The sequence below is a fragment of the Columba livia genome, chromosome 17, assembly GCF_036013475.1.
Source record: "Columba livia isolate bColLiv1 breed racing homer chromosome 17, bColLiv1.pat.W.v2, whole genome shotgun sequence".
Classification (NCBI taxonomy): Eukaryota; Metazoa; Chordata; class Aves; order Columbiformes; family Columbidae; genus Columba; species Columba livia.
In genome coordinates this window covers 1,008,956-1,035,359 of record NC_088618.1, presented here as the reverse complement: position 1 = coordinate 1,035,359, position 26,404 = coordinate 1,008,956, and the positions used below count along the sequence as shown (strand labels likewise).

General features: G+C 47.6%; 1 protein-coding gene across 10 annotated transcripts in view; it reads right to left on the bottom strand.

Annotated features, from left to right (window-relative positions):
- The window catches only part of GALNT9 (polypeptide N-acetylgalactosaminyltransferase 9), a 395,114-nt gene that overhangs the window by 199,832 nt on the left and 168,878 nt on the right, over positions 1-26,404 (bottom strand). For 9 of the 10 annotated variants that reach the window (XM_065033318.1, XM_065033315.1, XM_065033317.1 and 6 more), the window contains one exon: positions 10,108-10,292. In XM_065033318.1, the coding sequence (XP_064889390.1) occupies positions 10,108-10,292 (185 nt within the window). Of the gene's footprint in view, positions 1-10,107; positions 10,293-20,458; positions 20,527-26,404 lie in introns of those variants that run through there. The other variant, XM_065033322.1, reaches the window with a different exon arrangement.

Below are 26,404 nucleotides of genomic sequence, written 5' to 3'. Positions count from 1 at the left end.
GGGATTCCCCCCCACCAACATTCTGGCAGCTTTTCAGGGACCTTATTTATCCACCACAGAGGGTTTCCCAGGGCGAGTGGAGACTGCAGTTCTGATGCTGCAGCTGAGAGCGTGGAAACAACAACCCCACCTTGCGCTGGGGTCAGCAACGGGCCTGAGAACAGACCCCAAAAGGGCTGTACCCCGGAGCACACCAGCTGCTGCAGAGCAGGGCTAAGACGTGATGAAAGCAGTAGGGCTGTGCAGATGTACAACAGGGATGAGATCAGTCAGATCCCTCTGCAGCCTTGATTTACTGCCTGCACTTCATAGGTGAATTCAGAGACTTTGAAAAAACATCATAAATTTAATAAGTCAGACATCCTAAGCTCAGAATCTCTGCACAACCGAGACAAGACCCACTCTTGCCCTGACTTCAGCTATTGGGAGTTTTACTTTTGCCTTCAGCAGGATCAGCAGACCCTGGATCAACAGCATGTGCTGGAACACGCTCAGTGCACCTTGCCCAGGTGCTGTATTTTATGTAGCCTACTGCAAACACTGTTATCTCCCGCGCTCTGGCAGGCCACTAATAACAAGTTTATACAGTTCATCTTAAACAAATATTGGGAAAGTCAGTCCATACAAGGTCTACTGAATTGCAAAGACGTCTGTGCAATTGCGATTGATGGCACAGCGCTGAGTTATCCAAAGGAAGAGGTCAGTGCCAGCAGGGCTGTTTCTCAGAGCAGACTGTGTGGGGCTCTCATTTAACGCTGCCGGCTCTGAACATGGGCACTGGATGAAGCAGAGCTCTGATTGTTCCAGCACAGGGCCCTAATTTGGCTCCAGGAGCCATCTGCTGATTTAATAGGGGAGCTGGACTGTTAGGGTTTTCTTTTTTTCATTCTTATGAACACCTAAAGCTTGGGCATTTAACAGAGAAAAATATTGCACTGAGATAATCCTCTGTGCAGTAAAGAAGGGAGAAATAAATGAGTTCGGCTTTGTTTAATTTTGTCTCCTAAGCAACCAACATATTGGATATTGTTGGTACCAAACCTTAACTGTGTGGAAGTCATTAAAGCGGCCCTTCCAAGACTGCTGCAACCCTATTATTAGGAAATTTTAGATAAATTACACTGTCAAGACTGCTAAGTATCACCTTGTGCTTTTATCAGCCACTAATTAAGACTGAAACAGAATGTTAATGCCTGTCTTCAGCTAAACAAACACAGATAATACACACGCTACCTATACATAGATAATAGGCACAACACCCCCTATATACACATTCTTCCTATGTTTTCCCCTGACCATTAAAAGCCTACTGTTGCCAGAATAAATAACTTTGAAAGGGTATTTCACCCACTAAGTCCTACAGCCAAGGCTGGTGACCTTTGGATTTATCTGAAAAGCTACAGTACCTCTCCTGCTATTCACATAATGGAAAGTGCTTTGAAAATGGGTTTCCAGATTTCTCATTTGTGGTGTGTTATGAGCACACGTGGATTAAATTCCATGGGTAGAACTGTTAATTAGACAAGAAAAAGTGTGCCTTGAGTTTGTAATTGTTTGTAACGCAATGAGATTCCTTCTCATTCTCAGTCCATGGTTCAGACAGAGACACCTGAAACATCTCTGGAGCCCATCCTATCCAGCACCTGAACACACCCTGCTTCCAGAAAAGGGGTTAAATTAGTGAGGAATGACACCCTGAATGACGGCAAACCTCTTCAGCCAGGAGAGGTGGGACAGGAGAGGAGAATCAAGGCTTAGCTGGGAGCTGGGTCTGCAGTTTACGTAGGGACAGACCCAAGAAAGCCTGATGCAAAGCCTGGCCCTGCGCTCTGGCACTGCGCTTGACCTCTTACAGGAGAGAACTTGAGGCTCTCTCTGATTTTGTTCTATTAACTACATGAACAGTCTGCTCCAGCTGCTTGGCTCCAGCTGCTTGGCTCCAGCTGCTTGGCTCCAGCGCCAGCTCACGCTGCCAAGCCAGACGTACTTGGCTTTGATACGAAGTTGGCTCAGCCTTCAAATAAACCACTGCCGTATTGTCATTACGGACCCACTGCCGTATTGTCACGACGGAAGGGGAGCTCCGAGTGGCTCGGCGGGGCGGTGCAGGGGCAGCGCGGGAGCAGCAGACCGGCTGCGGGCACCAGGCTGCTGAGAAGTCTCTCATTTTCAGCATCTCCCGTTCATTCCTCAGTCTCGCGTGGTTTGTGACACACCGAAAGCAAGCCGTGTTTGGACAATCTCTATGTCAAACGTGACAACCCATTCGTTCTAATTTTTTCCAGCATTTTTAGGATAATACTGCCCAAAGCTACGGCTGGTGACACTAAAACTGAGGTATCTGATGAGGGGAAACCCGCTGGGCAGGGTGCACCAGGACAGCAGGACAGGACCAGGTTAGAAACACTTGCCAGAAGCCAACAGAGCGATCTGCTGACAGAAACCCTGACAACTGTGTATAATCTGCCTGCTTTTCTCTAGTCCAAATAGGCCTAAAACTGGAAGCAGTTTAGCTTTTAGGGGAGCTGGCCCTAGGGAACACGAAGCTTTCTAGACAGAGCAGTGGCCATGGAGGGAGACTCCCAGCTCTCCTTCTTCCCATCTCTTCAAAAATTGATCCAGAAAAACAAACCCTTTCCCCTGAAGGTGGGAAAATGCATGAGGGAAAGGACAAGAGGCATAATTCTATTTTTAAACACCTGAAAATGGCTGCAGAACTACTGAGAATGGCATGGAAAGCACTTAGGAAAATATCACCCAAGTACACACCCAAACTCGGGCCGGAGACAACGTGCTTGCTGGGAAAACCCTGAGTCATGTCAAAGGGTTCAGCACTTTTATTCACTCCCCTAAACTCCCAACATGATCACAACAGGCTGGCAAAATTTATGAGAAATTTACGAGAGCAGGATTTTTGAGTCCTATTCTGGGATTTATGCTGGGTTGGGAGCCAAAAATTACACCTGAGTTATGGATTTCATCAAAGAGTATCCTAGCAAAATGTAAAATGAAATAACTATCCAGATGCTAACACAAAACAGGTGTTAGGCTTTAAGCATGATAGCATTGACTGTTTTAGCCACATTAATATTATGGTTAAGACATACTGTACTGATTACAGGTTTAATTTACTAAATGTCAGTGGTGCAAAGCATAATTTCCTTTATTTACGCACGGCATCCTTCCTCCGCAGGGCAACGAGACCAGAAAAACAAAGGAACCTTCACCAAGTGAAGTTCAATTCAATTTAAAGAAAGTTCGGCAAGATTAAGGCTTTAACAAACACTGCAATACGCTGCTGAACTAATGACAACACTGGATTCGGTTTATTAATGTCAAGAAACACCATCAATCCAATCGGGTAACCCTGCATGGGCAGCGCTGCCTTCCCCTTCCCCACCACAGCTGCTCATTCATTTTCCCCTTTTCCTCCCAGAATTATTGTCCAATTTACCGTGGGAGAGCCTGGACCTCCCGGTCCTGCTCCCAGCGGTGACTCCAGAGCCAGCCGGACCCGCTCAGGTCAAGCTTTATTCTCTCGGGGGGAGTGGGAGTGCTGGGGCACAGGGACCAGCAGCTTCGCCTTCTCCAGGCATTGCTTTCCTTCTCTTTGGGGGGGAATCGGGCAATTACATGTGCGAGTGAAAACCTGGTGCTTGTGGAACACGGTGTGCTGCCCTCTGAGCGAGACAAACACTGGAAAAAGAAAAAATACAATATTCTTTTGCAAAATTAAGGCAGATGGTGTCACGAAATCCTGATGGCTGATGGCGGGTCCTAAGAGCAGGTTGAAAATAATGTTTGCAGAAAGCAGGAGAACAATAGCAATAACATCCTATTGTCTCTAGGTTTTAGAGCCACTAAGACTAATGAGTTCATTTATAGCCCTGATGGAAGTAATTAGATCTGAAAATCAAAGCACAACATTCTTGTTTAGTGCTCTTTGAAACCAATATTCGAATGGAACGCCATCAGCAGCTAATTGAAGTGCTGATCTGGCCCAGGGTTGGGCCCGTTGCCCAGATGGCTAATATATCATTTCCTAGTCTGGCAAGCAACATATTGCACTGGCTGGATAAAGCAGTGATTAGATATTTCTATATGATACAATGGCAGCATTAGAACTTTTGTCAATCAATATTTTGATAAAATTGGCATTTAATGTCAGTCATTCAACAAACTTCTTGCTAAAGTACAAGGACACGTCCTTAGCTTTATAAATAAAAATCTGCTGCCTTATGCAAATGAAAGTTCCTACCAACTGTATAGAAATGGTGATACAGAAACATGAGCAAGATTAATGCCCAGTGACTGGTATGAGGACAACTAGAAAAATACACAGCTGAATTTTCCTCCTGGAACTGAATAGCTTAACAAATAAAGGTCACCATTTTCTGCCAAAACGTGTCCTTTCTGCAGGTTTTTGTATACTGTGCACTCTGTCCGAGGGAGGGGTGGAAGATGCACTGGCGGGGTGTCTGACCCGCTGCACCGACAGGAGGGTTCTCATCACTCCGCGGTCACTGTGAGGAGCCTTCAGCCTCTGCGCTTGGGATGCAACAATCCGCTCTTCTCAGAACTGGAGCTTCGGAGCGTCAGAGACCACGTTAGCAAATTTTAATACAAGCAACATGACTAATGTTGCATTTTCAGATGGCATATCCAATTGTAAATGCTTTTTTTCCTGGCAGGTTGTTGGGGTTTTTTTTTTGTTTGCTTAGTTTTTATGAACTTAATAGTGGGACAGCTGTTGACATCTGGTTTAGATGTTCAACAGATTTGCCCTCTATGGTCCCTTTTCTCACTGCGCACATTCACAAATTGTCATTCAACTGTACAGTGTTTATTCAGCCGGACGCTCAGCTGGTGTAAATCAGCACCATTCTGTGAACACCAGCAGAGCTTCGCCAGCTCACACCAGCTTCAAACGGGCTTCTGGGCGCCCGGTGCGCTTGGAAGCAGGGAGGCAATGAAGCAAGATAATGGGAAGAACATCCTTAAGGTGTCCAGTGATCTGTGTCTGCACTCTCTGAAAATGCGGTTTGAACTTCAGCCTCCAACCATGAATTCAGAATTGCTCACGGCACGTTTTGCTCTTGCGGAGCGCTGCGTGAGGTTGGGTTTGCAGGCAGCGCGGACGCTGTTGTGCTTCCGAACCCGTGCACGCTGCTCACACGAGCTTTGAAACTGCACAGCCGTCTGTGCAAGCACCCAGCCCTCTCTAGGAGGCACAAATCATCTCAAGAATATCCTGGTTTGTTGCTATTTTTCCAGCAGACTGATCAGACAGAGTATTTTGAAAATTCTGTGGGTTTTGGGGTTTTTTTTAATACTAAATAGTATCAAGCTTAATGCCAGTACAAGTCCTAAGTCCAAATGCAGCATTAACTGGAGAGCCAGCGGGAGGCAGCAATCGCTGTCTATCTCGGTACAATCCTGTCTTACTTCAGGACACAAGAATCTGCCTTGAGAAGCGAGGGAACCAAACATCCACGATATGTTCATCTATAACTTACTTTTAGTATGTACATCAAACGTTTGTTTTTTCTGGCCCCACACCCTTAATACACATTCTGTGGCTTTACTTTCTATAAGCTTAACACCTAACACTAAGCATCAGTATTTCCCTGAGGTGCCTAAATTGAAAGAGTAACCCCTCAAGGCCAAGGTAAGAGAGCTCAGACCTGCACTGCCCCTCCCTGCCTCCCTCGCTCTGATAGACAAGGAGCAGACTCGGACAACTTACGCACCACTCAGTAATTAGCCACATTCCAGGTGAACTGGAAAATAAAGATTCAATATGGTCCTTGACCCTTAAAAACAGAGGAGTGAGCAGGTGAAAGCATGAAGCCTTGCTCACTGCAGCAAAAGGACACGTTTTTTTCCCAGCATATAACTCAGAATCAAGTGAACATACCAGAGCGGCAGCAAATCACAGCTTTGGCATTTTCTAATACCTCAGGGCAGATGCCCTGTAAATCTGTCGTCATGGGCCCAAACCAGCATTGTCAGATGGCCCAAAGCACTGCTCTCTCTGCTTGTTCACTCTGTACCTGAGCACTCCCCACCACATGAGAGACCATCCAACTGAAACTGCCGGCACGAAGAGCTGGCATTAAATCCCCACCATGTGTTCCACCTCTTAAAATGAAATCAAATCACATGCCCACACTTGACTGGGGCAAGATGATCTGGCAAGGCACGGATCTGATATTAATGACTATGGAACCACATTTTCCTTGTAAAGGAAACCTGAGCAGTAAGTTCAAGGTTTAGCAGCCGTGGATGTGACCCTGCTTCTTCAAGAGCCCTGCTATAAGTCAACGGGGAGATTAATGTGTCTGGTGGATTCAAGTTGCCCCATAGTGTTCTTCAACAGGCATAAAACCAGCATAAAAACAAGCCCATAAAGAGTTGTTTAAAATGCCTGCTGTACAATCCATTGCATCCTACAGATTTCAGAGTGGATGCAGATACAACAGGTCCCCAACATTGGCATCGTTCCCCAGAAGCCTTTCAAAGACGCCAATGGCTTTTAATGGCAAAGCATGTGTTTCCACTCTATTCTGAAGTGCTGCATTACCAGGATACAGTTCCCAATACTTGGTTATTACCATCTCCATTAAAGTTCTTAATTGGGCAGAATGATTTCACTCAAGCATGGAGAGGAAAACCTACACACGTTATTTTTTTAACCGATAGTTAAAAAGCGTGGAGAGTGATCCTTCAGCACAAGCTCAATACAAAAACATAGTAATCTACCCAACAGGTCGAAGTGCCGGCCGCGGCGTGAGCGGGTCCACGTCAGGAGCCGACACACACCGAGCACGTTGGGAAGGGAAGGGGAGGAAGGGGCTGCACATCCACGCTGGTGAGCCCAGGATGCTGAGCGCCCCAGTGATTGCGGTTGAGAATAATGAACCTGACCTTGTCAAAGGCTGTCATTATTGATAATAACAGAGTTCAAGAGCGTTATTATAGGATTTCACAACTGTTAACCTTTATTGCTGGAGGGCTAATTGTGACCTTCCTTGTGCCTCCTTCACACCTAATTAGGTTTCTGTTGTAATGAGATAAAAGAATGTTTGTATCAGTGTGGCATCTTTTTGTGCAGTTGAATGAATTCATGAAAGAGTGAGATTGTTAAGAGACAGAGAGAAGGGGAGGAAATCTAGAAAAAGGCAGGAGGCATTAACAGACTTTAGAATAAAATCCTGACAGATTCAAATTGATTCTGCTGCCTGAGAAAATTGAGTGCGGAGGGAATTAGATTTATGCACTGTTAAATGTAACTGCCTGGCAGTATCCATACAGAAAGCTGTTAAAATGGTAATCTTTAGAGATGTATGAAAATTGTGTGTGAATAGACCAACGAACCATCACTCGGAGCATGCCTCTTCTAGCCAAATAACACAAGACAGCATTATTATTATTAATAATGTATTACAAACGCTATGCATTATGTATGTAATTTAATCACAGCATCTAAATGTATAAACAACAGCACAGGCAGTCGGGAACTTTCTTGTGCTTACGGTTATATATTAATTTTTTCACTCTCAGGAGCCCTGAGGAAACCGAGCGCGCTGCTGGTGACCCGGTGCGGCGGGTGAACACAGGTTTGGGCTGAAGCGGGCGGTGCGAAGCCACTTCGTCAGGCAAAGCGCGGAGGACCGTACCTGATGGAAACACTCCTGCCACCAACGCACGTGCTGGTACCCACGGCCGCTGGATGCCGGCAGAGTCCTGAGCAAATTCACTTGAGGGACATGACTTACAGAAACAGATCGTGAGATATGAAATCTCTCTTGGCCAAGTCACCACTTAGACTAAACCAGAGTAGTAATTACCTTTCGACATTGCCCAGACAATGGGTTCCACGGGCCGCAGGGCAGCCCGGCTGCTGCTGGCTGTCAACGGGCCTTCGGTGGCGCAGCGCGCGGGCGAGAACCCGCGGCCAGCCCGAGGGCCAGGCTGGGCAGGGCGGGCAGCCAGCCCAGTGTCGCCAAGGGGATCGCTTCTGCTCTTGTTTCAAACTTTCAGCTAAAAATACCGGGTTGAAAACCCCTCCAAAGGCTAATTCCTAGCAAAAGGCATGGACGGCGTGTCCAGCCAATGGGAGTTTCGAGTTACAATGGAGGAAGTTAGGAAGACGTTTCTAATAAACATAACCATAGCTCAGATGAAGGGGGAAAAATCAAACCAGAAATGTAATCACTTCTTGAGTCCCCCATTTGACTTCAGATCTGTGGTTCTTATGTCAGGCTTATCTCTGGCATCAAAGCAACTCAGAATGAGCATAAATTACCACAGATGATAGGGACAATCACTGATTGATCTTTCAAGGTCCAATTTAGATTACACGCTGTCATAGGTTCTTTTTATAACTCTAAGGGTTGTAACTTCACTCTACCCATATTTGGAAGTGCACTCTCTGTAGTAACTGAGCTATTTCAGGACAGAGCAAGTTGCTCTTTGGTTGTTGCTTCATCCCATCAAGTACAAGGGGATGTGAAAAGTCATGAATTGAGAAATACTTCCAGGTGAGCCAGGTAGTTACCTCCTTTGGACCATGGTGCTGAACTAGAGCTCCTCAGATACTTTCTTCTATTCAAAAAATGTCATTTCTACACAGAACAATTAATTCACTTAAAGCCTTGCAAGAAGCAAAGCCATTACCCAAGTCCAACCCAACAAACCTGCACCCAGCACCCAGTGCGGGGATCTGAACAAAGCCCCTCATGTTGGCAGCCAAGCCCCTTATCTGCCAGACCTGTGGTCACCTTGAAAGGCGCGCTCCACGTTATTTCACGAACTTTATTCCATTTTTGTTCCAGTGTGGATACCAACCGAGTTAGTCATGCGGAACTCCTGTATTTCAGCCACCCTGGTGATGGCACCAACAAGACGTAAGACAGCGTTCAACGCTCCAGCTCAAATGCCGTGTCCCTATTCCTGCCTTGCACATAGCAGCACGTTGCACCTGACGTTCATAAGGAGTTCTACTGCCAAATGGCTTCTCCAGAGAGACCTGTCTGGAGTCGGCTGGAAACCTCCTTACATGTACCTATAGTTCACACCAACCCAGCAAACCACAGTAAGCTGAGGGCACTGAGGGGACTCTCAGCATCTCCCTGTAGGGCCACCACCTCCTACCTGTGCACCACACCAGGTCCTCCGCGTTTTCCCCTCTGCTGTTGGAACATCCAAGGTTCACATCCATTCTAACACTGAGTAGTACAGTGTAAACATGCATAAACAGAACATGGACCAGCTAAGGGTGGCTCACTGGCCAGGACACCCCAAGCTGCCCCCCACAACCTCACAGAGGAACCACACAGATGGATCCATCACTGAAACACAGCAGTGTGGACACAGTTTCAGCTAACGTGAGATCATCTTCCCTCCCCGGCTGATTCTATTTTCTCTAGCCCTAATCTTCACTTTTTATGAGGTAGCATTGAAAGTAACTTGCTCGACTTGTAACTGAGTCACCTAGAGCAGTTTCCTTCCATGTGTCTGAAAAATAAGTGCAGCCCTGTGCATTTAGCTAGGAACATAATTCATGGATGCCCTCCCAGCGGGGCTGAAATGTGATTAATCTGTCTTGGGTTCACGCAGACTAGTAGAGGATTTAATCTCCAACAGACTGTTTTTCGTTCAACGGTGTTTAGTAAAGGACAATCCTCTCTGGCTGCAGAGAGGCTACAACAGTGGGAATTCCTTACGGTAGGCTGAGTCTTTGAACTGGAGAAAAAATCGGAATATGGTTGAAGCAATGATCTGTCTTGCTCAGCAAAGCTAGTGAAGGGCAAAAATAACTCTATTCTTTGATGAAACTCTATGGCATACTTAGAAATGGATCTATAAAGTGATCTATAAAGTGGCATACTTAGAGATGGATCTATAAAGTTGCTTCCTCCTCCCAGTCCATTCCAAAGGACTCATGCTTTTAGTGCCATCTCTGCATGGCCCACACATCCAAAATGAACCCCAAACCCACGATCTGGCCCCACAGCTCTCCCACCCACCTGCTCCCCACCTCCCACCGCCTACCTGCAGCGCCCCATGGGCTCTGCTGCTTCCCCGTCCCACAGCAGCACTAACCTGGGTGCTCGGTCCTCATGAGCATCCGGAGGATCACCCAGCAGGATGAGGCCCGAGGCGCAGGAAGGTTTAGTGGCAGGGGTGCAGCAGAGGCAGCCGCTGTCCCCAGAGCCCCCATGCCGAGCTCCTCCTGAACGTTCCTCCTGGGGTCAGGAGTCACCCCGTGCTGCTGCTGTAATCCCCACCTGGAATCAATAGGAAAAGCAAGAGCTCTGGGAATGTACTCAAACTGGTTTACTGCTTAAACAGGCATATGCAATAACGTGTTGACAAAAACGTATGGGAGAAATATTTTCCGGTATATTGCTCTGTGGAGATAAGTATGCTAGCAAAAAGCAAGCATTATGTTTTATTTACCAGGTCAGCCCATTTTTGAACTAGCTTTCTGTAACAAAAGAGTTTAATAATAGCATTGAAGGCAAGAAAGATACCTATAAATAGGACCAAGACCTGTCTGTGGAATTTTACATGAAACTTTAATGGCAAGAGAAATAGCCTTCATGTATCGCACTTGGCAAATTCTTTACCGTACTTCTGCCTATACCAACTTAGTGTGAAAGCAGGTAGTAGAATCAGGAGAAGAAGGCGGCAGAAAATGTCCCATACCCCACATTGCTTTTACTACTGCACGGTCCTGTAAAAGGCTGGAATTTGCAAATGGAGCCTAAGGGAGTTTGGCACCCAAATCCTATTGATTTCAAGCAGGTCTGGAACGTCAGAACTCACAGCCTAAAGAAAGACTGCAGTGTTACTGAATTCCCAAATAGTTCAGAGCAGATCCAATAATATTATCACCTCAATTAATAACTGGCAAGGGAAGGGCTGCGTTTTCAGCTGGAATTTAAAAGCCCCTGGAAAGCCCTTTGCAGAGGGGCTGGTGCGACATGTGGGTTCCAGGGGTTTGCATGTGAAGGGTCAGGGAACGTCCCCCCGAGCCACGGAGGAGAGACCGGGAACAGCTCGTGAGAATCCTGACGGCGACAGCTCCGATGGGAATTTCTCCTGCCTCTCCCTCATTCGGGATCTGATTTCATGATCAGAATTACAGACTGTCACTACGCCCACAGTGTTTAAAAACCAGCTCATGCTTCAAGGAAAATCACTTCTCCAGCAAGTACACAAACAGACGCTCGGATCTCACGCAGCCTGAGGAGAGGCGGCCATGGGGATGGATTTCGTCCTTCCAGAGCTGTTGGAGCCCTACGGCCAGAGAAACAGCCCCCTCGGGTGCCTCTCTGCAGCACCTGCCGGCCCGTTCTTCCTCTCAGAGATTACTCCGTCTCACAAGCCCTAAGTCACCTGGCAGTTTTGATGACCTTGATGCTTGAGGACTAAGCCACCATGTTCACAGTGCAGCTAATGCTAACTGCCAGTTTTGCTTCCCCAGCTGTTCGGTGAGAGCAAAACCTCATTCACAGCCTCTCAAATGCTCTACCAGGTCCTGAACTTGTAGCTCCATCACCTGTGGCTGTCGCAGTCAGGGGGTGTCTCCTAAGCACGGGTTGTAGCTGCAACAGCCGTAAGCCCGAGAGCACCCGCAGCCCCAACAGCTGCGCGTGGACCCGGCCCAGCGCTGCCCGGCGCCCGCGGGTGACCAGACCAGCTGCTCTGGTGGCCATTGGGGCGTTTAAACGGCAGACAGACTGCTGAAGCAAACACAAGTGCTCCCAAAGCATCGTGTACCCCACAAATCAGGGTTTTCTTCACGGGGCTGAAACACCCACCGCAGACACAGGGCCAGCCGGTTACCTGATCTGCAGACCGGGCACATCCACCCAGGGACGACAAACAAAATCACAGGCAATTTGTCAGAGCATGAGCTGTTAACTCAGACCAAAATGGTAGATCTGGAGGCGCAGCTCCAGGCTGCGGGGGAAATGTTATTGACTCGGACAGGTCCCTGATGACAAACCCACTCCCTCTCCCGGGGGCAAGGCTGCATTTAGACACTTTCATTCAAACTCCAGATTAACACAGCAAGTGGACAGCAGGAAATAAAGCGAGAGGTTGGTGGAGGAAGCGCGAGCTTGCACAGTTGAGGTTTGGCTTCTCATCCCACCTCTGTAATCGTGGCCTCATTATTTCCTCTAAAACTCATTGAGTTCACCATAGTAATTATTACTCAAGCTTAGAAATAAATATTCCTTCTGCTCAGAGACAGCCATTCCTGCCTACTTAATACTACTTATTTGCTGTAATAGCTCAGAGTCCAGATTTAGACAACACTGAGACTTGATGGAATCTTGCACAGCTCTCTCGGCACCGCCTCTGCGTCCCAGCCAGCTGCATTCATTCATTGTCTCTCAGGCAGAGATTTCAAAAGCCTTCAGGTTATTTCGTAGTTGTTGTTCTTGTATGTATTCATATCATCCTGTGCTGAGCCTTCAATGACAGCTCTTAAGTAGCAAATAATAGTAATAATTGGGGCATATCTAATTGGGCTGCACTTTTCCAATCCGGGTGCCTAAGGAGGTGCATTACATCTGAGCGTGGCTCTGCTCCTAATCCACTCAAGGTGCCCTGAAAACAAGACACTTGCAGCCCTGTTAATGTCAGCAGACCTTGGGACTGAGACCTCTAAGCATCAGAATATCTTCTACCCATCTTTAAATGGACATGCTGAATTAGGCAGCTTTCTTGGTGTGCTTGGTTTGGTTTCAACTACACTTTCCTGACTTATAAGCTCTCCATTGACAGAAAATATCTTTTTCTACCATATCTTAGAGGGGAAAAAAAACCAAAACAAACACATTCAGTTTGATTTTTTCATCAGAATTGAGCAAAATTTTGCATATGATTTGGTTTTTAAACACAAAGTTTGCCCCCCTGCTTGTCAAAATCGGTTAACATCGAAACTTTTCAAACTTTAGCACAACCTTACCTAGATGTGCTGCACAGCGGTCCTGGTGCCACCGAAAACACCTATCGCACCTCTCACCCTTCCCTTAGACGGCACTGTCGCACCTTTCGGCTGGGTGTTCCCTCTGCCCTGCCCTGGGGACGCTGCGCGTGGACCCGGCCCAGCGCTGCCCGGCGCCCGCGGGTGACCAGACCAGCTGCTCTGGTGGCCATTGGGGCGTTTAAACGGCAGACAGACTGCTGAAGCAAACACAAGTGCTCCCAAAGCATCGTGTACCCCACAAATCAGGCCCACAATGAGACAGAGGGAGACACGACCCCATTTAATCCTGGACACGTGCAATCATTTAAAGAGCCTCTTCCATCCCCGCCAGCACGCAGGATGCAGCTGTTTACTTCCAACACTCTAAAGGGCAAAGCCAATGAAAACTCCAGACATCGCAGAGGTTAAATCAGCGTATCGCTTGACAGGGAACTCGGAGCCATTAACCTTTCCACTGGCACTTGCGACCAAGAGCTGGAAGACAAACACACTGGGTAGGAAACAAATGGGTTCATTCGAATGCTGTTAATGTGCCTGTCCTCAGAGGCCGCATTTATGCTTTTGGAAAATTACACATTCATGCGTAATGAAGTGAGATATAGCTCACCGATTGCCAACAGGGTGCAAAGCCCACGATAAGGATTTATAGCAGGTGCCTAATTCTCTAAACATTTGCAAATTAAGTATTTGCAAGCATAATGCTGGCTATTTTATTGCTAGTTTAAGTTACCATCATTTGAGCTTTTTATTTTGCACTGAAACTGAGCTGAGCATTTAATATCCATGATATGTAATTTATTCAAGTGATTTGGTGATGGTATAGTGAGAATTAGGGTGATACCCAGAGACCTTAATTATGGCACAACTGCACATAAGCATAGGAAGAAATCCTCTGTCCTAAAGAACTTGTTCTCAACTGATAAAATCAGATAGAGATTGCAACACACACTGTAGAGGAGGGAAATGTCAGAAAGAGAAGTGGAATGACTTGCCCAGTGCTACATGAAATGTCTGTCAGAGCTGGAAAACATCCCAACATCCTGCCCTGCACACCTGGGGTGTAACCGGAGCTTTGGGTACCCGCCCGCAGACGATGGGCCTCAGCATCACTCAGCACGGCCACAAAGTACACCCCAGGTAACCACAAACCTTGTTTCCTTGGGAAGCTGCCACAGCTTACAAGTAAGAATATATAAAGATTTCAAGAAATACTGAATAGAGAGAGCATGCATAAGAGGTGACAGCATGGGTAAAAGGGAATATGCCAACTGAATATTCCCATTGCAGTTCTTCCCCATTGAACATTCAAGGAAAAAATGGGGATTTGCCCTGCGGTGAGTTCATAAGAGAGACTTTGCACAGCAGCAAAGGAACCAGGTTTCATGACCCAGGAGGTCCCTTTCAGGCTAATGGCACTGTGAAAACACATTTTGCAGTCTGTGTAAATGAACATAAGCATTTCTGTAAGTCACACAAGTAATTTACCCAACGTTTTTTTCCATAGAAAGACTGTTTTTCATACCTCACCATTTTGTTACGCTATTTCAAGAAGGAAAAGTTCCCATGACTTCTGCTGCAGAAGACCAGCCCTAGGTCTGAGGTGAAGGATCAGCCCAAGGCAAGTCAGAGCCCTCCCCGCAAGTGGAACCAGGAGACACCTGGAGCAGCCGCCAGTCTGGGTGACGTACAGTGGCATTTGTACCTCGTACCCTCATCCATTCCCTGCTGGTTGGTGCAGTATATCTTGTTTAACCATTTCCCACATGGCACACCAGGTGCAGATGGATGGATGTACCTGGAGGAGCATCAGCTCATCCCCAAAGAGGAGCTGCCAGAGCTTGGCCAACACCCAACTCGGTGTCTGTACTACTCCCCCTCTCCTAGCGCAGCTGCCGCAGCCCGGCTGGACACGGAACAGGCTGTTTGCTTTGGAAGGCACCCAGTTCCCCACAGCTCTGCTGCAGCCAGCACAGCATGGAAGAACAGTTGAGTTTCAGCCATGGAATGGCTTTAAAACTCAACGCAAATGGTTCCCAGGAGGTGGAAGGGATGAAATTATTCACATCGCTGTTCTCCTCGCAGGTGGAGGGAGCACGTCTGTTTTTCTCCAAGAGAAGGTGCAAGATCTGTCTCTCCCTGCCCGAGCAGCAGTGACATATTCAACCTGTCAACCTCCTGCTCCGGATCCACTGCTCAGCCCGCCGGCTGGAAGGTGAATGATTTCCCTGCCTCTCCCCTTCGCGTTTGGAGGAGGTAACAGCTTAGAAAGAGAGGAAAAGATTACTCATTCATTAAAAATGTGGCTTTGAACAGGGCCTAAAGTGTTATTCCAGGACATTTATAATGAAACACATCAAGGCTGCTGCTTTTTCGCTCTGCTGAGCATCCCTGCGTAAGGGGCTGTTGCTCTTGAGGAGACGTCTGTGTGCGCAACAGGCACCGCTGCGCACCCCGAGAAACGCTCTCCCCTGCGGCATCTAAGCCATCTCCCCAGAGCAGACCCCAGCAGGAGCTGCTGCCATGAGGGGTGTGCAGAGGGCTCTTCTTGGATGTTAAATCCCCCGCAGCTTCCGTGAAAATGAACACAGGTTTGGGCTGAAGCGGGCGGTGCGAAGCCACTTCGTCAGGCAAAGCGCGGAGGACCACACCTGATGGAAACACTCCTGCCACCAACGCACGTGCTGGTACCCACGGCCGCCGGATGCCGGCAGAGTCCTGAGCAAATTCACTTGAGGGACATGACTTACAGAAACAGATCGTGAGATATGAAATCTCTCTTGGCCAAGTCACCACTTAGACTAAACCAGAATAGTAATTACCTTTCGACATTGCCCAGACACATGTGAAAGGAGCAGACTAGTCCTTGCTGCACATAAATAAAGGCCCCATGAATCAAGATAGAAAAATCTGACACCTTGCCTACCATAGGGTTTTTAAAAATGAGGATCAACTAAAACAGATGAATTCATGCCATACCCTGGGAGCCACTAAACATTTTAAGTATTTCTGGTCTTCTGGAAAGTAGATAAAATATTATTATGGGAAAACTGTTAATGCACAGTGGTTCAAGAAAAATGAGAGGAAGGGAAGAAGCCAGATAGGACTGGAACAACTACCAAGTACTTAAGCTGTTTTGCAGCCAAAACTTATTGAGAATGTATTTTCAAGTGTAGCAAGGGATGCTGTTAATAACTGGTGAGTAAACCCTGATGCTAAGTGCTGCATATAGGTTTGAAACAATTGACATTTGTAGAGGTTAAAGTGGAGGTTCTTCATCCAGAAGATGCTATTCTTTTTCTTCCGGGGATGCTGAATGGAATGTGTGTAGCTACAATGACAGATTTAGAGGAGCTGTTAACACCAGAGCAGCTTTTGAAAGCACCTATTTTCCCTGGAGAAGCTGAGTGGGGACGCACACACAGGTCTCTAATTGTTCTCCTTAAACCGATAGTGCTGCCTTTCCATTCACTCTCTGAATTCCTCTCTCCTGGGAAAGCCAGAAATAGAAAGCGGCAGGCAGAATTTTCAGTGTCTGAGGTGAATTTGGTGACAAAGTGAACAGGTCAAGGCTGTGACTTTACAAATCCCACCCTTTATCTGGGGCTGACGCAATGAGATAAACAAGGGGAGAGCTGGAAGACACAAAGTGCTGTTCCATTCCTCTGAGATCCAAATGTGTCTCCAGAAAGCTCATGGACTATTAACAGGCCTCATGTATCTCCCCATATTGATTCAATATGAGGCATCTAATTCCCTTTCTTTAAATCATCCTTGATTTGAAACTGTTCCTACATTACCTCTTCAGAGTACCTGTTTTCCCTTCCAAAGGCACTATCCTCACCTTCCTGGCACTTTACACACGTGTGTGCTTGGGATGGTAAAGAGCTTGAGTTTTAACTACAGTGCGCTATAAAGACACAGAAAATTCTTGCCTCCTCATTTTTCCCATTGTTAATCCAGATTTTCATAAAACTTCTGTATGAATTCATGAGATCATCTCATTAAACAAGAAAACATCGACCTGGGGCAAAAACTCAGAGTTCTTGGAGTTGTCGCAGCTCATGCGGGTGAGGTCTGACCAAAATGACGGGTCCCTTCCGGACGAGCTGCTGACCCCGTCGTCCTCCCTTTCCAGATCTCTCCTTCACCCTTGCAGCGTTCGAAGATCTTCAGAAACTGACAACACACTGAAGTCGAGGACTTGGTTTTGGCTTCATTTCAAACCACTTGTGTTTTACTTTCAGGGTAGACACAAGCCCCAATATCCAGCAACACCCAACAACTGTGTGTATTCTCAGTTCCAAAAAGCCGTGCTTGTCAGAGACAGGGTGCTCAACACTGTGACGTCCAGCCCTGATGAGAGGGTCAAGTGGAGCCGCTGAAGTCACAATTCACTAAGCAGTTTTGAAAAGGGAAGATATTACCAGCAGCACCATGCCAGCAAGTGGAGGAGGAAAATTCCTTCACGGGTAGAGCAAATACTTAAAACTGCGCAGCATATTGATGGCTACAGTGAGACGTGTTTATAAAAACATCAACTACATGAGTGTGCAGTCACGGCTTATCACCTGTACAAACACTGTTGCTGAATGTAGCTGGACTATGCTGGGACTCTCCTGAGAAACAAGCCCAGAGGAGGCAGTGATTTGTCAGGCATGTCCAGGGCACGTTTACAGGGACTGTGTATGTGAAGCAAAAGTCATGAATAAGCACATGATTTTGCATAAAGAAATAAGAAGATGTGGCCAGATACCAACAAAAACTACACAAGAGCGGAGCAGACAAGCTTTATAGACGTAATCTTGGAAAGACTGACAGAAAACTGTCACAGAAAGAACGTTTTCTCCTAAAATATTACCTACTTGAGACTTGTGGCCATTCTAACCTTCCAGACTAAAGGGATGTGAACTTGGAGGCTGGCAGAAATCTTGGTCTGCCCTCTATTTAGTTTTATTCTTTACAATACAACCTTTTGCCCACTATAAAATAGACATGTGTCAGAACCAGGAGAGATACACTTATTCCCAGTCATACCGCGTACTTGGACTTTTCTTGTGACTGTGTTAAAGAAACCTGCTTTTATTTTAAATTACAAAAGCAACCTGAGCGGAGGAGGGACGCTCATAAACCAGAGCGAGCACTGAGGTGATCAGAACGCACCCTATGGTGGAGATAGAGATAAATGCCATCTGGTGATGCACCCCCATGGTGTTCCGGACAACAATTTGCCTGTGGGCAGTGGCACAGGAGAGGTTTTTCTTCCTGCCCGTGGAGGGAGACAAATGCTTGTGAATCCCATGAGCTGAAAACAAGCTTCCCACGGGAGCAGAGGGAGAACAGAGGAGTGTTTACCACGCACAGCCGGGGAACGCCAGCCCCTGCCACATCCCGGGCAGTCTCCACTAGGAGCAGTGCCCAGGTCAGACTGCTGACGGGATCCCAGCGCTGAGCTGGACACCGAGTGCCCGGGGACAGGACAGCACCAGGGCCCGTGGAGCCCACGTCCCCTCCTCAGCATCACCTGAGGGCCCATCACAGCCCTCTCCAGGTGCCTGCTGGCCCTGTTATCCTCAAAGAAAAGCGTTCGCTGAGATTTTCTATCAAAATATCGAGAAGCAAACTCAGGATTGGCTCACCTACCGCTTACAATCGCTTGGCACCCCCTCCTCTGGCTGCTTCGTGTTTGCCCCCAATCAGCACAATTCAGCTCAGGATGAGGGCGTAATTTTTAATGTCGTTTCTGTTCTTCGGTTTAAAAGCAGCTGAAGGGGGAAGCGAGTGCTGGTGTGTGCTCCCCCGTGGGTACCCATCCCCATCCCCATCCCCACACCCAGCACCGCTCGCCCGAAACGTCTCAACTGCCACGTGTGCAGCGACACACAGGACTCAGACACGGACCCGCCAGGATCCACAGGGCGCTCAGAGCAGCGGAAGCGCTGCCGACAGGTGGGACCCCCCTGCTCCCCGCCGGCTGAGAAACCACCGAGGAAACCTGCGGGAGCCCGAGCACTAAACCGCCTCGCGCCTCGGAAACAAAGCCAGATGCGTTGGTGTGAGACAGAGACAGTTGTCAGCCCAAGCGAGGCTCGCAACGGCACAATTACATCTCTTAATTATTACCAGCCTGGCTCCCCAAATGTTCGCGTTTTTTCACAGTTACTAAATAAGTTAATCACTTCATGAACAAGGAAATCTGCAGATGCCTTTGAGGCTTTGTTAACATAGTGCCTAAGCCAGCTTTACACTCCCTTCTAATCCTCTTTAAGACAGTATGAGGCAGTGAAGTAGCCTATAATCAGTTGTTAAGGTTATAGACAATATCCCCACTCAAGCTGGTTGCCTAGAGCAACAGTGCAGGAACTGAATACTAGCAATGAGATTGGATTACTTGCCTTGTTTATTCATCCATATATGTTTATCCTCTGCTCTGCCTACAGCAGAAGCAGGGATTTTTGTAGCCTGTGCCATACATGTCTGGATGCAGAGCAGGATTTATGTAAAAAAATGCAGACAGGCTTCAAGAATTAATCTCTTTCCATTTCTGATTCTCTCCTTTCCCCCTCCATCTCAATACCTTAAAGTCCAAAACACCCCCAGAACTGAGATTGGTCGCACCGCCTCGGCACCAATGACGGTTCTCCCGCTGCTCCACGTCTCGATGGAGGTGGAAAGGCCCTTTGAGTGCTGGCACCACCAGCACCATCCAGGCTCCCCGACCCACCTCCCACGCGGTGCACACTCACCAGGAGCTGCTGTTGCACCTTCACTGAGCACCCGGCCCAGCCTGACCCATGGGAAGCCCCATCTACCATTTGCACAAAGCAAATTGCTCTGTATTTGATAACCACCACCGAGAAGCCCGCCTGTGCCCCTGTTTCTTTCAGTTGTAAGCATACTAACTTCATCTTCTTTCCTTGAAAAACTGTATTTCTTCCCTCTGGCCAAAGCCTCCTTCCATTTTGCACTTCAAGCTTAGGCGTAGTTTTAACTAGAGTCAGAACAACTTATCTATCCATTCTCGCCTGCTGTGCCTCTTCAGACGGATCTGGAGCAACTGGTGTTAAATCCAGGCTCTTCCTTAGAAAACAAGGTGATACAAGAACCCCGTTACCGGTGGAAGAAAGACTTGCAGCAACAACACTAAGGCAGCAGTCAGAGACTGCCTAATTGTTACCAACAGACTTGGTACCGAAGTGCACAAAGCACACCCTAAGTGCTGCCACACTTCTGCTTATCCAAGTCTTCTTGGAGCTCATGCTTTCTGTAGCAAATCTAACCAGTATCTCCTATGCACAGGCCAAAATCCCTTCTTGGAGCTTTCTTTAACCCCAGCCAATATAGAAACCACAAAATCAGTCAATAACGGGAAATCCAGAAGGATCTTCTTTACCCCTCACATTCCAAAACCCCCCCGGAGCTCAGCAGCGTTCAGCAGCCAAACCGACCCACCGAGCTGTCCTTGCTGAGCCGTGGACATCGCGTATTGCAGGAGCTTCTCAAAGGAAAAACAGCTCACCCCGTTTCCTTCCACGACGCAGCGTCACATCCTCGTGCGGCCCCGTCGCACAACCGTTATCACACAACACATCAGCTCGCTGAGACACCGGCAGCTCCGGCTCTGGGGAGAAGGGCTGCAGGAGCCGGGACAGAGGACCCAGTCTCAGGGGAATTCAGCGAAATCTGGGCCTTGTCACTTTGTAACTCCATTACTAGTGAAATGCTGTGTTTGGTCTGGAGAAGAGATTAGAGGCTTGACAGATAATAAACATGCTGAGAAACTGAGTTTTAAAGACATGTAACTGAATGGCAGATGAACCTGGCAAATGGTTGTCACTGAGCAAAGGAGGAAGGTTGCTGCTCGCAGGGAAACCAGAAATAGAGTTCAAGATATTGCATTTCAGGACACTGTTAAAACAAAAGACATCATTTTGGGAAGGATGAAGTGTATCCCTTGAATATTTCCAAAAAGAAACTTTCTGGCTTTACAGTTTGAAGTGTATTGGGTTTTTTCTCACATTAAAAGTCACCTAAACTAAGAGGAAAGAGAAAAGCAGGAGTTACATGACCCTAAATCAAACCAGAACATTTCATTTTGGTTCTAATCAGACATTTCAGGTTGACTCAAAGTGAAAGCTTTGTGGTCTCACTTCACTTCAAATATCTGAAAACAAAAATGTCTGTCTCAAACTGACATGAACCGTTTCCCCCTACACCTCCCACCTTCAAACCCATCTTTGGTTTCTCGGCTAACAAAAGAGACCAGTAACTCTCGTGTATTATCGCCTGATGGCTTGGACCGTTCATCCGGCCGGCGATGCAGAACCTGAGCTGTTTGGGACCTTCTACCAAGCGTCTCCCATGGGATCCTACACCATGTGCCGTCCTTCTGCTTTTCCCAAGTCCTCAGACAATGAGCATCTAATGACGGGAGAGCCCTCGTGCCCGTGCCCCACGCGGTCCCTGCATCGGGCACCGCCAGAGGGTCCAAGCCCCAGCCAGTGAGCCCCCGCATCCCCCGGGGGTCCCTGCACTGGGCACCGCCAGAGGGTCCGAGCCCCGTGTCCCCGGTCCCCGCGCTCACCTCGCTGCCTTGCTCTACCTTCTGCTTCAGCTTCTTGGCCTTTTTTTTTTTCCTCCTAGAGAAATTATTTATTGCAGGGATTGCCAGTGCTCAATAAACATCCCTCCAAGAATAAATTTGTTTATCTAAGGTTTTTTATTATGCTGCCTCAGATAAGAGAGGAGGGGGAAAAAAATCCTTCCCAGAATATTTTTGAGTGTGCAAACAGTGGAAGAACAGTGTCCTTGAGCACCATTTCCAAAAGGGAGGTTTGTCAGAAGCCATTTCAGCTGTTAAGGAATGAGTTATCATCCAAATGAACAAAACGAGGTGGCGGCGGAGGCCCTGGCAATTGATCCGGTGTGACAGAGACAGATTTAGGAACCTCAGAGCGTTTTGTTCCAGGGGCTGCGCTGGTTGTCCTCCTGATTCACCTTCCGTTGTCACCCAGACTCGGTGGCGGGGGGAGGAAGGTGGAAGCGTTTTAAATTCAGGTTGCGCAGGTTCAAGTAGCAACACGAGACAGCAGATCATGGAAAATCAGGACCTGCGTCACTCAGTCCTGTGGCGGGCTGTGTCTCCTCCTCCCGTCCCTGGCTGGTGTCTGTGCTGATGATCGGGCTCCCCATGGCACCAGGGCAGCGAGTCACCCCAGGGCGGCCAGCTGAGAGCCCTGGGCTGGGCGAGCGGGTAACGCAGGGAAGGATCGCTTCTTAGGAGCAGGAAGCCTGGCAATACGATTTCTCATCCCAAATACAAGGTTTGCAGAAATATGAATAGCGCATGTCAATTGTCAGCATCCGGAAAGTTAGTGAAAGCAGGTTAGGGGGAAAAAAAATTAAAAAAGAAAATCACACTCCAATGCTCTCCATTCAAAGGGAGTCAGCTGCTCATAATGGGCCCATATGGAAAGAGGGGACAGTAATTCAAACCTCATCTCCTGCATGAGACTGTGCTAGCAAGAGAGAATATTTTCCAAGTCGTTGTGCCCAGCCCTTCAGGCTCCTGCCCAAACTGCCGCCCTGCAGTCACCCCTAGGGAAACGCCGTCCTGTGGGGCCATCCGTGTGCCTGGGCATGCCTGGAGAACTGCTGCCCGGCACCAGCACCGGCACCAGCACCGGGACCAGCAGCCCCGCTGCGCTCCGTACCGAGCACAGTCATTGCAGCACTTCCTTCCACCAGGGACTCAGGCCAAGACATTTTACCAAGTAACAAGGCATTCTCTGTTCCCCTCTTCAGAACAGAATAGCATTGTTTAGTGCAAGTGAGCTTCCAGCCAGGAGAAGGTCAAACATAACAAAGCACCGACATTAAGATAAAGGGTAAAACTAAGCTTTATGAAAAGTATCCAGCTCGTGACAGCTGGCGCTTGAGTGACAAGTTTGCACTGGGAGCGCTTCGTGTACTTGGCTTTTGTAATTCGGGTAGTGTTAGATTTCACGTTTGTGTTTATTTATTGCAAACCACAGAATCTCCCTCCAGGTTTTCTCAATTTTCTCCTAAGAAAAATACAATGTTCTATTGCAATTAAGTAAACAGAGCTGATTTTAACATACACTTTAAAAAAACATCGGTTTCCCAGCCTGCCAGCGGCGCAGCTTGTTTACAGTTGGCGGTCTCAGGCATTTTCCCTGTGGTTCTCTATATGGCGGGTTTGCTGTACAAAATAGCTGGCATTGTCTCGTCTCCTTTTTTGGTGATGTTTGCAAAGAAAACTCTCTCTAATAAAGCTGCACGGATGAGAATATCTTCCCAGCTATCACACACCTGCAGATTAACACTGCTGCTTTTATTTCTCTTTTTCTTCCCTAAAACAGCACGTCTTGACATTTGGTCTCAGCTTCCCCGCGTGCTCCCCGTGCTCTGATCCGCGTTGCTTTCCTGCAGCGCCCCAGCCAGTCCCTGCTGTCTCGCTGGTGTTCTCTGGAGAACCAGCTGGAAGCTGCACTCTGTCTCATCTTTCGGCCTCTCCATAACTGTGCATTTTTTGCCCTTTCAGTACAGGATCAGACAACCCTTCTTGGTTCATTTTCCATCTACTCTGATAAAATGGGTTTCAAGCTGAGATCCAATATATTAAGAATGAGAACACGCTTCTGAAAGATGAGAAGGAGATTTTGTGATATGCAACATACTGGCCAAATATTTAATATGTGCCTCAGTCAAAAATTCCTCCGTTGCCTCTCATCTAAGCATTCCCTATGTGCTACATCATCTAACGTTTTCCCTGGGCAGCAACTAAAGGCCGAGTTAACACCTCAGCATTACAAAGACACACTGAGACCCCGAACGCTCAAAGGCTTAGGGAGCAAACGACAACTGATGTCAAGTGTCTCACCCAAGAGCTGCAGCTGGGCCAGAAAATGATAACAGTGCAGCCCCCTGCACTGTCACCGCAGCAACATCCCTCCCGCCCCTCGGTTGTTCTCTCTTGAAATATTTGAGGGTCTAGTACCCAAACCCAAGGTGCGAGGGAGAGAGGCAGCGCTCCTTGTTGTGACAAGACAGGAGAAAACCAACTTCCAGGCACCGAGTCTGTTCAGACCTGGCAGATAAAGGCAGTTTTGTGAGCTTGTCCGATTTTGGTAACTGCTGTTGGCTCATTTAATGCAGGACAGTACATTTCCCCACAAACCTTGCATCTCTTATATACTTAAACCACTGTACTAGTAATTAATAATTTATTCCTTCCTCTCCCTGGAAATCTAGAAACATATTAAAATATTCATTTAAAGCATGTGTGCTGAGAGAGGAGGGAAGTGAGGAGAGGAGGATAAACACGTGTGTGCTAGGGACATCAGACAACACTTGGAACCGCAGCCTTGGGAGAACTGCGCTTTCCTGCCTTGCGTCCGTCTCCCCGGCCCATGGTTATCAGCAGCAGCCAGCGCCCGGGTGCTGCCTTCAGACACACAGATCCTCCCGCAGGACCCACCTCCTGCCCGCCAAAGCGCCGTTGACAGCACGTGCGATGAGCAATCCCGATAAACTACATCACCCTTCATCCCTGCGTACGGATCCTTGCAGGGGCTGGGCAGGCGCGGTACCGGGTGTTTGTGGTACCGGTGTTTGCGGTACCGGGTGTTCGTGGTACCGGGCACCGGCAGCGTGTGCATGCCGTGTGCGGGCTGCCAGCTTTCGTCTCGGAGCTACTTAAACCGTGTTCATTTGACAGAGCTAAAATTAACTCACGCATGTTCTCAACGCTATCTTAATTTGCTAAATTCTACAGTTCAACGTAGATTATCCAAACTTCAATTAGCCAGAACTCCCTGGTATTCAAAACAGGGTTAAGTCACTTGACACCCATTAAATACAATGAAAATTCCCTCAGTTATCAGAGACCTCATTTATACGAACGTATTCCATATTCCCAATGGTTTTTAGATAATTGAGGCTGAATGTCAGTAAGGTTTTGATTTCTGGATATTTTGACGGATAATTGAAATTTCCAGAGATAGCAATTATTTCACTATATTATTCTTTGCCTCTTCCTTTTTTTTTTTTCTGTCTCAAGAAACCTATTTTGCTAAACACTCAAATTCAGCCTAAGACTCCCTGTGACACCCCCCGGGCACTCGCAGCCCTCTACCACAGTGAGAACAGGCGCTGCCTCCCAAACTGGCTCATGATTGTGCAGGCAGATGTCTTTCTTCATAACACACCGTACAGTGTTTTTAGGTTTCCAACGCTCTAACCACACCAGCTGTACATCTCTGAGTGAACAGACAGGCAGTTTGACTCAAAACACACAGAAGGATTTCGAAGATCTCACACGGGGTATGATGCTCAAGGGCTCAGGCTGGATCTGTGGTCACCACACAGAGCCTGAGCAAGCCCAGCAGATCCTGAGGAGGATCACAACACTGCAAAGGAGCCGCAATGAAACACTTGAATACACTTTCTAAACTATACAAGGAAGTGTAATCTAAAGAGCTAACAGCTAACGAATGGCTGCACTAATAAATACTTAGTCTAAGTTACTGGACAGGTCACAAGGCAGAAGATTCAAGAGGCACAGTATGAAGAGACACAGAAGCTGGTAGGAGAAGGTACTTGGCGTGGAAGGACGTGCGGAGCACAGATTGGAGGCAATTGCACAGTGTGACATAATATGTCCCCAGCCGCTCATCCTGACACTCGTCGTTTGTCCTGTATCCAGGCTGGGAAGGGATGCAAAGAGCAGAGAAGCAACATTCTGCAACCCGTGAACAGTCTGGGCTTTTGGCTCACAGCAAGTCCAGCTGAGATGAAGTTCGTACACGATGACAACCCAAAAATGTCCTTGCTAGCAGCGCCCTGGGAGATGGTTAATTCTTTTTGCTTACACACCCCTTGGTTAGAAATGGCTGACTTGTGTAAGCAAAGAGCTTTGAGGCAGTCCCTTTGCTTGCCGTGTGGGAGGACAGCTCATCCCTGAGTGTGACAAAAACAAAGAGAGAAGAACAAAATGTAGAGATGAGAACGGAAACAATAAAAGTAGAATATTAACAGCAACAAAAAAAAACAGATGAGGAAGGTTGAAAAAGGTCTCATGGGGAGACAGGCCCAAGAAGTTTCAGAAAGCAGAAAAAAGAACTGACTGTGGTCTTGTAACAATAAGATCCCTCTTGAACGTTGAATCAACCAACATCAGAACACAAACCATAACGTGTGCTGGCTCTGGGCTGCAGACAGGAAACTGCCTGTGGGCATCCTCTGTAGATTTGTCTAACTGTTGTGTTTCTTATGCTTTAAATAAAACCAAGAGATACTCAGAAATTCTGGGAAGGTCCATACAAAGGATCCCAGAGCTACACTTGCAAATTCCCTCCTTCAGAAGTGTTTCAGGAG